At 42.6% G+C, this 14,001-nt stretch overlaps 1 protein-coding gene across 1 annotated transcript; it reads left to right on the top strand.

Moving 5' to 3' along the window:
- Nucleotides 1–9,386: 9,386 nt before the first annotated feature.
- Nucleotides 9,387–12,422, top strand: FOXD1 (forkhead box D1). Its single transcript, XM_075932252.1, has one exon. It carries the CDS (start codon nt 10,017–10,019, stop codon nt 11,199–11,201), a length of 1,185 nt encoding a protein of 394 aa, XP_075788367.1. The 5' UTR covers nt 9,387–10,016; the 3' UTR covers nt 11,202–12,422.
- The last annotated feature ends 1,579 nt before the right edge of the window (nt 12,423–14,001 follow it).

The following is a 14,001-nucleotide window of genomic DNA, read 5'->3' as shown; positions in this document are numbered from 1 at the left end:
GAATGTGACGATTTTTATCTTCTGGAAGAAGAAAAAATAGCTGCAATCTGGAAGCATTTTAATTCTTATAAATTATAATTACCTCCTTTTTCTTTCTTCCCATCTTAGGCTGTGTCTACATTGGTGTGATCTTGCGCAAAAGCAGCCGCTTTTGCACCAAAACTTGCTGCCTGTCTACACTGGCTGCGAGTTCTTGCACAAGTAAACTAACGTTCTAATGTATGAAATCAGTGCATCTTGTGCAAGAACTATGATGCTCCTGCTCAGGAATAAGCCTTCTTGTGCAACTGTTCTTGCGCAAGAGGCCAGTGTAGACAGGCAACATGAATTTCTTGTGCAAGAAAGCCCTATGGTTAAAATGGCCATCAGAGCTTTCTTGCTCAAGAGAGCATATACACTGGCACGGATGCTCTTGTGCAAAGACACATGCCAGTGTAGACGCTCTCTTCTGGAAGAGTTTTTTTCACAAGAACTCTTCCGCAAAAGAGTTCTTGCGCAAAATCATGCCAGTGTAGATGTAGCCTTATTGTTTGAGATTCATCAAGAACTCTGCCATTTCTTCTCTTTTATTTTCTCCATCAGATCAACCGTTCCATCAGGACAGTTGCAGTCTCCAGGAGCCCACCAAAAATGAGGCTATGTCTAGACTGCAGAGTTTTATCAGAAAAGGATATGTAAATTGTGAACTGCAATTTGTGTATCTTTTTTCCCCCTTTTATTTTCAGAAGAGGCTTTTCTGAAATTTGGCCCATCTACACGGGGCCAAATTTCGGAAAAACCTCTTTTGACACATCCCTTATTTCTCTCACCAAGAGGACTACAGGGATGCTGAAAGAACATGCCCACTTTTTCGGAAACTGTTCTGAAAAACCAGACGCGTTCCCTGGACGCAGTAGAGCTTTTCCAAGATACCTCCGGTATCCCAGAAAAACTCTGCAATCTAGACATAGCCTGAGTGACCTAGAATTGGTTACTTGAATGATACAGAAGTGTGACTCTTTCCAGGGTCTGAGTATGTTGTCTTCATGTGGATTGCTGTTCCCCGTAGCCTTTGTATACACCTTCCTACCCAGAACTTGCTGTCTCAGTACTCTTAACGCTCTGTGATTCCTATGCATTGCCTGCTCTGATCCAGGATCTCCAATGCTACATTGTAGCAATCTCTTCTTTCCAGTGGCTGAGGTTGCTGTGTCTAGAGTCCTCCCTCCTCACAAGGAGGAAACATTGCCTTCAAAGCACCTTTCCTTATCAAGGAATTGTGCACAACATCTATGCACTGCAATATCTTTCCCACCCCTACTGACCTGCTTTGCCAGTTTTGGTTTTGTTTTCCTGCCTCTGGTCAGGTGATTTGGGATTCCCTATCCTGCTACTTTCCAAAACCTGAACAATCTTTTAAAGATGCAGACTGATATTCCTAAAGTTCCCGGGAATTTGTACATCCAAATTCCTCAGACAGATTTGAAAATCTCAGTCATACTGTTTCTTGTCTGTGACTGACAAGAGATTGTTTCTTGGGGGATGCATATTCTCTGTCTTTGTCTCTATCGTTTCTTTTTTTTACTGTTCTCCCTAGTCTCTGATCTTTTTCTTTTCCATCAGAAGTTTGTCATCTTTTTTGTTAGTTCCTTTTTTGTTACTACCCTTCCATTGCCAGTCTTCATTTGTGCCCCCATCAAATGTAGATGTAGTTGTTTTCATTTAGCAGAACAAAGTCTCAAGCTCCCACTTGGACCATGGCTTTACCCTTGACTAGGTAGTCTATGTGGAGCCAGTGTAATGAATTAAGCATCAGAGTCATGTGCTCTCAGTGACTGGTATTGCTGAGGAGATTGGATGCTGTCTTCTGACCTAGCTGAAGCTTTTAAACTGCAGAGTACTCGTGTGCAGCTATACCAAGTTCCAATGGTTTAGCCTGTAGGACAGGCGTGGGAAACCTTTTTCTTATAGGGGCCACTGACCCTTAGAAAAAAAATCAGTTGCAGCCCATACCCATCCTGGTGGTTCAGTGTGAGCCTAAAAAGAAGGGGTTCAGGATATGGGTGGGACATGGAGGTGTAAATGACTACGGCCAAGTCATCATCTGATAACATGGGGCACAGTTTTGTAGCCAAAATTTGTTGCCAGGGAGGCATATTTTGTAACTGCAGATGTTTGAGAAGCCAGAAGAATTGAAGAATGCAAAAGAATCCCCATGATATGAACTAAGTTGATATTCTGAGACCAGATTCCTCTGAGAAAATATTATCGTTCAGCATGGGATGTTTGGTTTCTAAATTTCACCAGTGATGTAAAACCACATCTGGGTCATATTTTCCTTACATTGTTTTTCTTCTCTCTCCCCTCCCCCATCATGGTTGCAACTAAGTTAATGTGATGATTGCTGGCCCCCACAGGGGTATTAACAAGGGGTTAAACTTTGAACCAGGGGGGCTAAATGCACCAGTCTCTGCTGTCTGAGCTAATGGTATTAGCTATTGCTGTAGCAGGCTCATGGAGCACTAACTGGCCTCGCCACCACTAGTTGGGGATAGGGGGTTACAATGAAATCATCTTTCCAAATCACCCAGTGGTCTGAACTCCAACAAAGACTAAACATATGATAGGTACTCTGATTGTGTGAAGCTCAGCCATGTTCCTGTTTCACAGCAATTACATTCAGTATGCTAGTGTTCCAATTCATGAACGTGCCCTGAGTGGTCAGTGTGAAGGGACACTTGCACTTTGTACCATCATTAATAATGAGTTTTAATGGGCTTTGTCTTGTTTTGAGTGAGGTAAATCCAGGCACACATGGAAGAGTCTGTTTAATTAGTAGTGGCTCAAACGGGTGCCTGCACACACTCAAGTTGCAGTCTGCTACTATTCCAGTCTATTCTGAGAATTCCAGCTGAATGTGGTTAGTTTTTAACAGTGTGATTGAGAACCACTCCTTTAATGCAAATTTGATTTATCATCCCCGTTTTGTGTCTGTAGTTATTTCCTATGACCCCCTTATGAAGCCTCCCTGAGAGTCACAACCTGTATTTTGCCTCACAGTTCAGGAAAGCTGCAAGTTCATGTGACTAACTTAGTTGTGAAGTGATCATGCACATCTCTTAAGGTGCACAGAGCACTATCTCATTCACTGTATTGTTTAAAATACACATTGAATAAAGCATGATTCTGTTCCTTCCAATATTTCTTTCATTTGGTGTATTCCATTCACTTGCCTTACCCAAGAAAAGTATTCTAAAAACTTAGGATATGTTCTGTGTCTTTCTTCACCATCATTTACTGCATCTAAAGCTTCCTTTCCACTCCTAACCTTTTATTTCTTCTCAATCTGCTGTCTTCTTCCTTCAGAGTCAAGACCTACAGCTCACCTCTGCCACTTTCTGAGCAGTGAATAGGAAGTTCTGCAAACATGTAGACACATATGTGAACTGTATTTGAGAATGCAAACCCAATTCTATGCTGAGCAGCCTTTGAATGAATTTACAGATGTGATTCCCAACTTTTACTGATTCAGATAATATGCTTTATTTTGAGAAAATCGTCATTAATGAATAAAAGTATGCATGTTCCTTGCTTCTTGAGAAAATGGGGAAGAGGCATCCTAATTCTTCCAAATCAGAAATAAATAATTCCTACAGATTGTTTTCCAATTTTCCTCTGAAATAATATATTCATTGGTACTGCCGAGCAAGAGCAAACTCTGGCTTCATCCTAAATGTCTGGCTAGCATGTGCTCACATTCCCTGACTTCAGTGCCAATACAAAAGTAAGGTTGAAAGGGTGCCTACCTATGTGTTGAACTAGAAATCACATAAGGGAAGTTATCCTGTAGATCTTTAGTTGTGAGCTATTTTATAAGGCTCCCCATCATTATAACACTGAAGTCACATAGAAAAACCTAGGTGGATGAGATACCAGGCCAGATGGGAATCTGCTCAATTCTTACAGGAAGCATATCTGATTTTACAGGTGCTCCAATTCAAAGTATTGGTATTAACTTAGAATGTCTCAGATGCCAAGTCTTCAATCTTCCTTCCCACAAGTGGAGAACAGCTAAAGAATTATTTTTTCATCACCAGATTTTAATCCCGGGGAATAGATACAGGGGACTTCCTTGGCTTTGGAACTTGCTTATCCGCAGCTTGCTGGAGGCTTTGAACAGCACGGGACTGGGAAAAAAGGATGAGTTAGGATGAATCATAATCAACGGAACTACTTGCATAAGTCAATTTAGAAGGATTTGACCCTGTGTATATAGTCAAGGTATGAGTGATGGAGTGTATGATAAGTATTTTATCAAGTGAAAATAAGTAGATGCATGTTTGTTGAGACTTAAAAAAACGGAGTAAATTCACACATTGTTCTAATCACATTGTCCTCCGGGGGGCAACAGAGCTGCACACTTTTAATCCAAACTTCCTTTCCACTCCAGTTCTGGTATTTCAAACATTCCATGTCTGATAGTTTTAAAAAGGGCTCTGTTTCTTTTTAGGCAGGGTCTTCTGGTAAGTGCTTGCCAGTGAACCCAGACTAGAATACTTGCTGTGGTGATCATGAATTCCCATGGATATTCCTGCTATTGATTCTGGCAATTTTACTCTAGTTTGCATAAATAGAGGGACAAAGGATGAACAGAGTCCTAGTTATTGCGGATCATTACGATGAGTATTTTGCAAGTATAACTGTGTGGGACATTGTTGGGTGGATTTTGTCATTTCTATTCTTTTGTGCTGTGTTTTGAAACTATCTTGGCCGTGTCCAGGACTTGGGAGAGGTGACCTAAAAGGAATTAAAATACCATACACCGCATTTACTACTTTGCTGCTTCCCTAGTGCTTCACACACTTTGCGTGTTGTTTTGCTGCTGCTATCCAGGTTAAATAGAGATTTTGCACATGTCCCATTCTGAGCTCTCACACTTTGTCTGTAGTGGCCCCCTTCATTTATGCATTGCATCCTACCTACTTGATAGGCACTATCAGTGGCAAAATCCTGGAGACCTAAGGAAACTAATTGGGAACTGCATAAAATTGACTGATAGAAACAAGAGAACAAGTCTCAGTTGGAACAGCAATCGAGGGACTATTTCCGTTGGAAAGGTTTGCAGGCCGGTAGCTATAGTTTCTCTCCAAACATAATTGGTGTTGAAATTAAAAGGTCAATTCCTCACACTCAATGTAGACCAGCAACAGATACCTCCAAGCAAAGTATTTATGTTATTGTAAGAGCTCATAGATTATTTGTAATGTATGCAAGAAATCTGAAAATGCACCGGGACAAATTTGAGACCACGATCATTGAAGTCAGTGGGGATCAAAGAACATAGGACAGAATCTGGCCCAGTTTGGGGTTGGAGATGGGATATGAGTGGAAATCCTAGTAGTTTCCTGTTGTTTAGAAGATGTGTATAAAATGACTAACCTATCCACAATGCAGCGGCTTCGGTTTGGTAGACAATATCAGGGTTAGCAAATAATGGACAGACTTCCTCCTCAGAAATGGTCTGTTCATTGCAAAGGATGTTCAGTGTTATCAGTGGTCATCAAAATTCCTTAGTCAGGGCAAATAATTGTCCCCTTTTGCATTGTCAGTTAAACCTTTGCTAACACCAACTCTTCCCGATTGTGCAACCTGCTTAGAAAACGAGCTTCCTACTCTGTGTAATGTTTTGCAAGGCTCTCTCCTATTCACTTTCCTGTATCAGTTGAAATAGCCATGTTGAATAAAAATGCCTAAAGTTGTTTGCCGTGAATGCTGAAGACTGTGTCTTTTTCCGTCAGTACCTACATCCTTTCCTTTCCTTTTTCTTTTTGTGCATTTTCGAGAGGAATGTTTCCATTTAAATAAATGCACACATAAATACACGGGGACACATTTTACATGAATATAGACTAGAAAATAAGAATGCAATGAATAAATTTATTTTTAAAGTGACAGCAATTAGCCAGAATTTGGGGGAATTCTTGTTAAAAATCGATAACATTATATAGCCCTATATTGTTTTAGCAGAATTATTTTATTTTATATACTCTGCTGTCTAGAATGAAGTACACAAATATGTAGAATCATCGCCATTAACTTTTAATGTCCTGTAAATGTTAAATAACAATACACTATAACTGTTTTAGGAATTATATTAGTATGCTGCCTATTATTAATGTATTCAGTTTCTAAAACTTGCTTCAGTATTAAGAACTTGTACAAAAAGCATTGTCAAGAGAAGAATGAAGTGATGGGAGCCTTCTACACCTAGAAATAAGCAGTCGACAAGTGTACAAGAATAGACACTTCAAAGGCAATCAGAATTAACCCTGAAAATAAGCTCAAGGATGTAAACAATCTAGTCTGGTAGTTTATTTCCATAACAGTTCTGCCTATTTTCTCCAATTGGTTGCTTTTATTTGAGGAGACTTAGAATCATATACATTTCTGCATTCTTCCTTTTAATTTTGCTTGTTAGCATTCTCACTAAACTTTTTAATGCACATTGCACTTAAGGACAAAAGACAGTACTCGTGCCGTGGATCTGGAAGTCAAACTCCCTACTGATTTCAAAATCGATAGCACAATATGGCCCAAAGAATTCTATTTAGCGGCTCAGGCACTAGCAGTCTGGTTCCTACAGTTGGAGCTGGCGCTAGTTACCACGTCTCAAAGCTCAGCTTTCTGGGGTGGAGAGCTAGGACTGTCAGCCTAGCACACTATACTGAACAAACTCGGAAAGCAAATCTGGCTGATGGGAGCCGAGAGCTCACAAATACCCCGGTTGCGGCATGCCAGCACCTTTGCCGGTAGGTGGCATCCCTTGTCCGCAGAGATCTTCCGCCAAAGAAAGCACACTGCAGAGGGAGCGCTGCAGAGAAGCAGCAGGATTCGGATGAGAAACCTAAACTTTGAGTTTCGATGTCTTGTCTGAAAAGAGCAAAACAGCAAATCTCTGGGTGGGCTGTCGGTTGTTTAGTAAAGAGCCTCCTGTCTGGGAGGCCCGAGGGTTCCTAACGCCGAACTCTGCCGCTCATATGACATATTCAAAATATGAACTTTGCTTTCTCTTTCTTTACCTGCCGTTTGATTTCCTGTACGAGCGAAACACAGGAGAACTGTCCAGAAAACTGCAGCCAGAGCCTACTTCCAAGGTTATTTCTCTGTTGAGCAATGTCTGGCGTTGTTTGTCATACATGTTTAGCACAGTCCTTACAAGTTTCAAGGAAAGGAGTCAAATACCCTTTTAAAGTAAAAAGAAAAAGGTCACCATCACTCAGAGGGACTGCAATAAAACCTTATCTTAATTGTCTGTATAGCAGAGGCTGACTCACTGCCTCTCAGTAAATCCCCCTCTCCTTTCCTCAAGAGACAGAAGATGACTTACAATATTTTCAAAATGTATAGAGAAGAAAAATGTTTACCACCTGAGACTAGAGAACTCAGGCGATGTGAAGTATTTGAGTTTTCATGGGCGTGTTTATGTAAAGTCGTGGAAATAGAATGTCACTGTTCGAACATTGTTTTGTCCAAGTGTTACACACGTAAGATACAGAGTTGAAACATGCACGGGTTTTGGCAGATAAGACAAAGGCAGGTATGATAGACCACGAATGTGACACTCCATTTTCTTATTTAGTTCTTTTTGGACGATTAGAAGCATTCTGGGATGTAATGAAAGCAGGATGAGAGGTATTAGAAGACCAGGAGAACTGAAAAAAACCTATCAAGAGCCCAGACCAACCAAAAACCAATAGTAAAGACTTTCCCAAGTAGGAAAACTTTATGATAATTTTATAACTTGCCTCAGTACCCCAAACGTATTTAAACCATTTCCCCATATAAACGAAAATTACTCGTTTTACTATAGTTTGACTCAGCTCGAGTTACTTTCTTATTTCTACAGAGGTACAAAAATGACAAAAACCTATTAGCCAAATCGTAGCTAAAGATTGAATTACTCTTCCGCTTTAGTAACTTTTTGTGGTATGTTTCTCTGCCTTCTCAGTAACGAACACAAAGTAAATAGGATTATTTGGAAATAGTAACAAGGATTATGTTCACAAATCCATGCAACTGAGTTTGAAACCGTGTTGCTTGCAACTTTTGATTTAGAAAATATATTGAAAATGCATTTGAATAAAATGTTGTATTTTATTGTCTTTGAAATATGCATTATAGCGAGTATTTATATTTTCTTTTCAAAATAACTGTAATATGAATAAAAATATAACTTTTATACACTTTCCTTATTTTAAAACAGATTATAATTTAAAGTTAATTCGGCAGAACTCTGTACAATAATGTATATTCCATATGATTCTTTTTAATGTCAAAGTGCTTAGAAGTGCGGTTATCATAATCTTTCTCTTCTAACGTCAGGAGTGACCCACTGAATGTGTGCTTCCTCCAATACATTATTTTTGTTATCATATAATGTATCATCTGCCATTGAAAAAAATCAGGATTGTATTAGGAAACATAATTTCGTGTCACTTTCTTATTACTTTTGCTCCACAGCTTAAAGGCGAAGAGATTGGTAAAATATGTTGTTTTACTTCTTCCTGCAAAAAGGGACTTTTCTGTTTCTCAGTTTCCTACAGCAAAAAGGGCTGCCCTTTTTAAAGTGTTCTTAAAATCAAATGTGAAATGAATGGGTGCGTTTTTAGTTCGGTTGACAGCTAGTTAAATGACAAATACCCTGAAGAGAAAAAAGAGCTTGCTAAAGTTTCTGCCCTAAGAAGCATTTTCATTGGAGGTTTAGAGCACCATCTCATCTTGATAGTTAGGGAATGCTGCGTCTACAAAAATTCTATGCAGACCCTGCAAATGCTCCTTCCCTTGACTCGAAGACCTGCTTTAATTTTCAATGGCTCATTGTTATATATAAAAATATTTTTTATCAGACTTGTTCTCCTTTTCTCTCATCTTAAATTAGTCATTGGATTAAAATCAAGTTGTCTTCCGAAGAAATTCGTCTGCAAAAATGACTGTATGCTGCTGAAATCAGACACCTTTGCATTTTCTCCTTCTGTGTTGTAAAACCGTAGGGGGAAAGGAGAGAAACGGTGTCCTCTGGCGGCCTCAAAATCCTAATGAATGACACAGAAAAAGGCAGATTTCCCTGCCACCGGTCGGATTTTTGCAGGATAAGGTTCCTGCAGTTGGGATGGCGTCGCTACCTCTTTGAGAAAATTTCCCCCTTCTCCTGAAAGGTTCGAGCGGCAAAGGACACCAAGGCCCTGGGCGGTCTGTTTCTGAACTGCCTTGCGATTTGGGTTTCGAATATGTCTCCCAGCGACTATTCACAGTAGCCCCAGCAGCCTAAGTGCCGTTTGGTACTGCGGCACATGGAGAGCGCGGGGCGGGGGCGGAGCGGCAAGGGGCGGGCACACTGTGTAGTGGGAGAGGCAGGCAGGAAGGACCGAGCGCTTCAGTTTCCCAGCCCTGACCTTTAGCAATGGTGCCGGCTATTCGAGTTTCTTGGAAGGTTCAGCTGGGAGTGGAAGGGGGGGGGGGGTTGTCCTGCTTCCCCCCGCCCCGGACTTTGCCTGCTCGGGGCCGGCTTGATTTCTCCGGGAGGAAGGCGCGGAGATGTTTCCCCAGTGGTGGCGCTGACGTTTGGAGCCATGTGATGGGCCCCCCTTTCGCTATAAGGAGAGAGGAGAGGCCGCCCCCTTTTGGACTCAGCTCCAGCCTTTGCAAGATCTTTCCCAAGACTCTTCCCTTCTCTCCACCCCCGAGACGAGTCGCGCTCCCTCCGTCCCGGCTCCATTAATGTCCGAGGGCTGCGAGCGCGGAAAGAGAGGAACCAACTCCGCGGCGCAGCGGAGGGGGAGACACTTCCCGCTGCCCGCTCGGGCGCCGCCTGCTCGGCGGAGGCTGCTGCGGGGTGCGCGGCTTGCTCGCCCCGGGGCGGCAGATCCTGGCTCGGTCCGGGCGGGCTCGCCGCCGGGAGCAAACCAGGGTGACTCCAGATTGCCCGGCAGCCGCGGCCCCCCCGCCCCGCCGCCCCCGATGAGCAGCCCCGCCAAGCCATGACTCTGAGCTCGGAGATGTGCGATGCCTCGGGACTGGCCGAGGAGACCGACATCGATGTGGTCGGGGAGGGCGAGGAGGAAGACGAGGAGCCCCGGCAGCGCGGGCGCCCCTATGCCCAGGAGGAGGAAGAGGAGGAGGAGGACGACGATGAGGAGGTGGGGGAGCTCCCCGACGACATCTCGCTGCCCCGCTCCCCGGCGTGCGGCGGCGCGGGGAGCTCCCCTTGCGCCTCGCAGCGCCCCTACAAGGCGGCGGGGGCGGCGGGCGGCGGCGGGGCGGGCGGCAAGAACAGCCTGGTGAAGCCGCCCTACTCGTACATCGCGCTCATCACCATGGCCATCCTGCAGAGCCCCAAGAAGCGCCTGACGCTCAGCGAGATCTGCGAGTTCATCAGCGGCCGCTTCCCCTACTACCGGGAGAAGTTCCCCGCCTGGCAGAACAGCATCCGCCACAACCTCTCGCTCAACGACTGCTTCGTCAAGATCCCCCGCGAGCCCGGCAACCCGGGCAAGGGCAACTACTGGACCCTGGACCCCGAGTCCGCCGACATGTTCGACAACGGCAGCTTCCTGCGCCGGAGGAAGCGCTTCAAGCGGCAGCCGCTGCCGGCGCCCGAGCTGCTGCTGCGCGGGGTGGATCCCGGCACCTTCCTGCCGCAGCAGCCGCCGCAGCAGCAGCCGGCGCCCTACGGCTACGGACCCGGCTACAGCTGTGGCTACGGCATTCAGCTCCAGCCTTACCACCCACACTCCGCCGCCCTCTTTGCTTTCCACCACCACTCCCCGCAGGCCCGGCAGCCGCCCCCGGGCGCCGCCGGCACCGGGCTGCCCCCTGCTGCCGCGCCCGCAGCCCCGCCAGCCTCCTTGCTGCCTGCGGCCGAGCTGGCCCGGACCTTCAGCTACCCCCACCAGCTCAGCCCGTCCCTGACTTCTTCGCTGCACGCTGCCAAGTCCAGCGGCTCGCCTCTGGCCCGCTCTCCCTTCTCCATTGAGAGCATCATCGGGGGCAGCTTTGGCCCTGGCAGCAGCTGTGCGTCCCAGTCTGCCGTGGTCCCAGTCCTAGCCAGGTCTCTGGTTACTTCTTCCTCTGTTTCTTCTGCCGCCGCGGCCTTAGGGGCACTGCACCAAGGGACAGCCTTGTCCAATGTCGAAAACTTTACTGCTAGGATTTCAAATTGTTAACGATGTAAAGCCTTTCAGAAGGTAGGATTCGGGGTATATACTTTTTTTCCCACCTTCACGAATTCAGGCAGACCTTTTTTACAACTAATTTTTGTCCTGCCACTTCGTTGTTCGGTACCTATATTTATGCAAAGCCAATTCTATATGCTGCATAGGCAGAAACTTTTGTTGTTGAAAAGCTAGATCTTAGTCCTTTAAAACAAATCTCTAAACCACTGAAGTTCAGAGATTCTCAGGTCCAGGGATTCAAAAACAATAATGTACAAGAAGAATAAAAGGTCGTGAGGGAGGACAATAAAGCAATACTTTTTCATTTTAGTACACTTGTCTCATGTACTTTTATAAAAGGAAATTAACATGTTTACACAAAAGAAAGTCAAGATTATCATTTCTTATTTTAACCTGTGTTTTGTATTATAATGGAGTTTTTATTTTGTATTTCATGCTTATTCTTTACAAGGAATGTTGTTGAAATTACTAGCAAGTATTATTGTACTATTCTAATGTAAATTTTTTACACATTTACAAAAATAAATTTTTTAATTTTCAAAAAAAAGTCCCACCCATACAATTGGCTTTGGACATACTGCTCCTTAGCACTTTCCCCCCACTGGATAGAGTGGACGTTTTTATTTGCGATTAGTAGAATAACATAGAAGATTATACAACAATAGCCATAATACATTACAGCAAATAATTATTTATAAACGGATTTGGAGAAACAGAAAAACAGAATAGGATTTTCACAGTCTAGCTATTGTCAACAATAACAGGTAATAAACCGTAAAAATATAGAGTATGCACTAAATAGGAAATAAAAATAATTTATTTGGTGTTGGAAGATATCCATTTCCTGCAAATTACAGCCCCCAAACTATTTGTTTTTGGTCAATAAATGCAGACTATTTTAATACTTTTGGACGTGTTTTAAATCATAACTACATCGTCTTAATTTTCAAAGGGTATGATGGAAAGGAAAAATAAATTCTATATAAACAGCTTTTATGTAGAATTTTCCTCATACTTTTAACTGGATATGAAAAATATGAGCACTTTTAGCTACTTCTCAACATATATAGTACATAAATGTACATTTAAATGTACAATATATGTATGTCCTATCCATGTATTACATATTCTAATAATTTTAAACTGAATATATAAATATACAAAATATGTTCAAATAGTTACTATTATAGCTGATTTAGAATACTTTTTTTTTTTTAAAAAAAAGGGGCCTATGACCAAATAGAATATTATGCGGTACAAACACATGGATTCCAAATCAGAGAGTTTGGTTTTAAAGGTATCCCCTGTAATTTATTTAGAGCATATCTTGATAGATTAAGGAATGAAGTATCCTGATTTCTTTAAAAAAAACACGTTTTTAAAAAAGCTATCTAGTTATATAGTTTCACATTTCAAAGGGGTTTTTTTTCTGTTTACAGAAGGATATTGGTCTGTGCTCTCGTGAATAGCTAAATAATGATTTTATATTTTGTGTGTAAGAGTGTAGTGTTAAAATAACTTTTTAAAAGCGGCACCACTGAAAGTCCGACCTCTGCTGAGCTTCATTTGCAACATATAGATGGAGAGCCGCTTTGGGTCTCTTGAGTTTCTTAGAGGACAAAACTATGTTCAGTCACATTTAATCTCTATAATAAGGAAAATATACAAAAGGCATCATATATTTGTTCATGCAAGAAGACTGGAAATATTTTACAGACATTATTTTTCACAAATGACCTATTATGTCTTCATAAAAGTTCTTGTAGAAGAAATGGATTTACATTTTTTCAGAACCATTTAAAGTCAACTACTGCAAAAGGATTTGTTGATGGAGTGGCATACTGCATTAGAAGAAAGCATGTGTTAAATTTGACAAACACTATACTAATAGAGTTTAAATTAGCAAGCCAGTGTCCTTAAAATCCTAGTTTAGTTGTGAATGAAACGGTTCGTAGTAACCCTCTGAAAATACAGGCCAACATTTTCAAGCCTGGGTGACCAGTAAGCTCCCAATGGGAACTGCAAGTTCTCGGCACATTTGAAAATCATACTACTTTTATTTTGGTGCCTTAGCATGGATTTAGTAACCTATCAATAAATAACCAATTTTGAAAATATTATCCATTGTTAAGATTTAAAATTATTCAGTGAAAGTTTGTAGTGGGGAAACACGTTGATATTTATTAATACTAGAATTCTCAAATACATAGAAATATTTATGCTCTGTTTCTTGTTAGCAAGAATGTGCATTTAAATGGCAGGACATGTAAATCTCTTCCCTTAACCCGGGCAATAGGGAAAGTAGCTTCAAGCTGACCACTTCCCATTAGCAGTTTCTTTTAGTTTCCTAAAAACCTTGGAAGAATGCCATGTTACATGTCCATAAGGCTGGCTCCAGACACTGCAGGGGTGAGAGTCTCTGCGTGTTATTTTCCCTTTGGGTTCCTTTCACTTTTAAAAGTATACTACAATGAAAGCTCCAGCCACATGCTCTTTGCATATTTTTCCTCCAATCTGGGCAGAGGCCTCCATTTGGAAATTGAAAGAGACGATAATGAATCGCCGGCAGCTAGAGTGGAAATTACTTTCCATCACTAATTTGGGGACAAATGTGGATGTTTGGTCTGACTCCACCGGCAAGACCTAACATCTTCAGCTGTTGTGTCTGTGCTTCTCCAAACAGCCCTGGGCTCTGCAGAGCCCTCCGGGCCCAGCGCCCCTTGTGCCCGCTGCACTGAGCAGCTAATGTCCAGGCTGCTCCGCCAGAGCAGGTGCTGTAACAAAGGCCTCT

This window comes from Pelodiscus sinensis, chromosome 6 (assembly GCF_049634645.1).
Source record: "Pelodiscus sinensis isolate JC-2024 chromosome 6, ASM4963464v1, whole genome shotgun sequence".
In the NCBI taxonomy this organism is placed as follows: Eukaryota; Metazoa; Chordata; order Testudines; family Trionychidae; genus Pelodiscus; species Pelodiscus sinensis.
This window is presented reverse-complemented; position numbering and strand designations above follow the sequence as displayed.

Excerpts from the sequence above, each read along its gene's own strand:
- FOXD1 (XM_075932252.1), top strand. The coding sequence starts at position 10,017 with ATGACTCTGAGCTCGGAGATGTGCGATGCCTCGGGACTGGCCGAGGAG.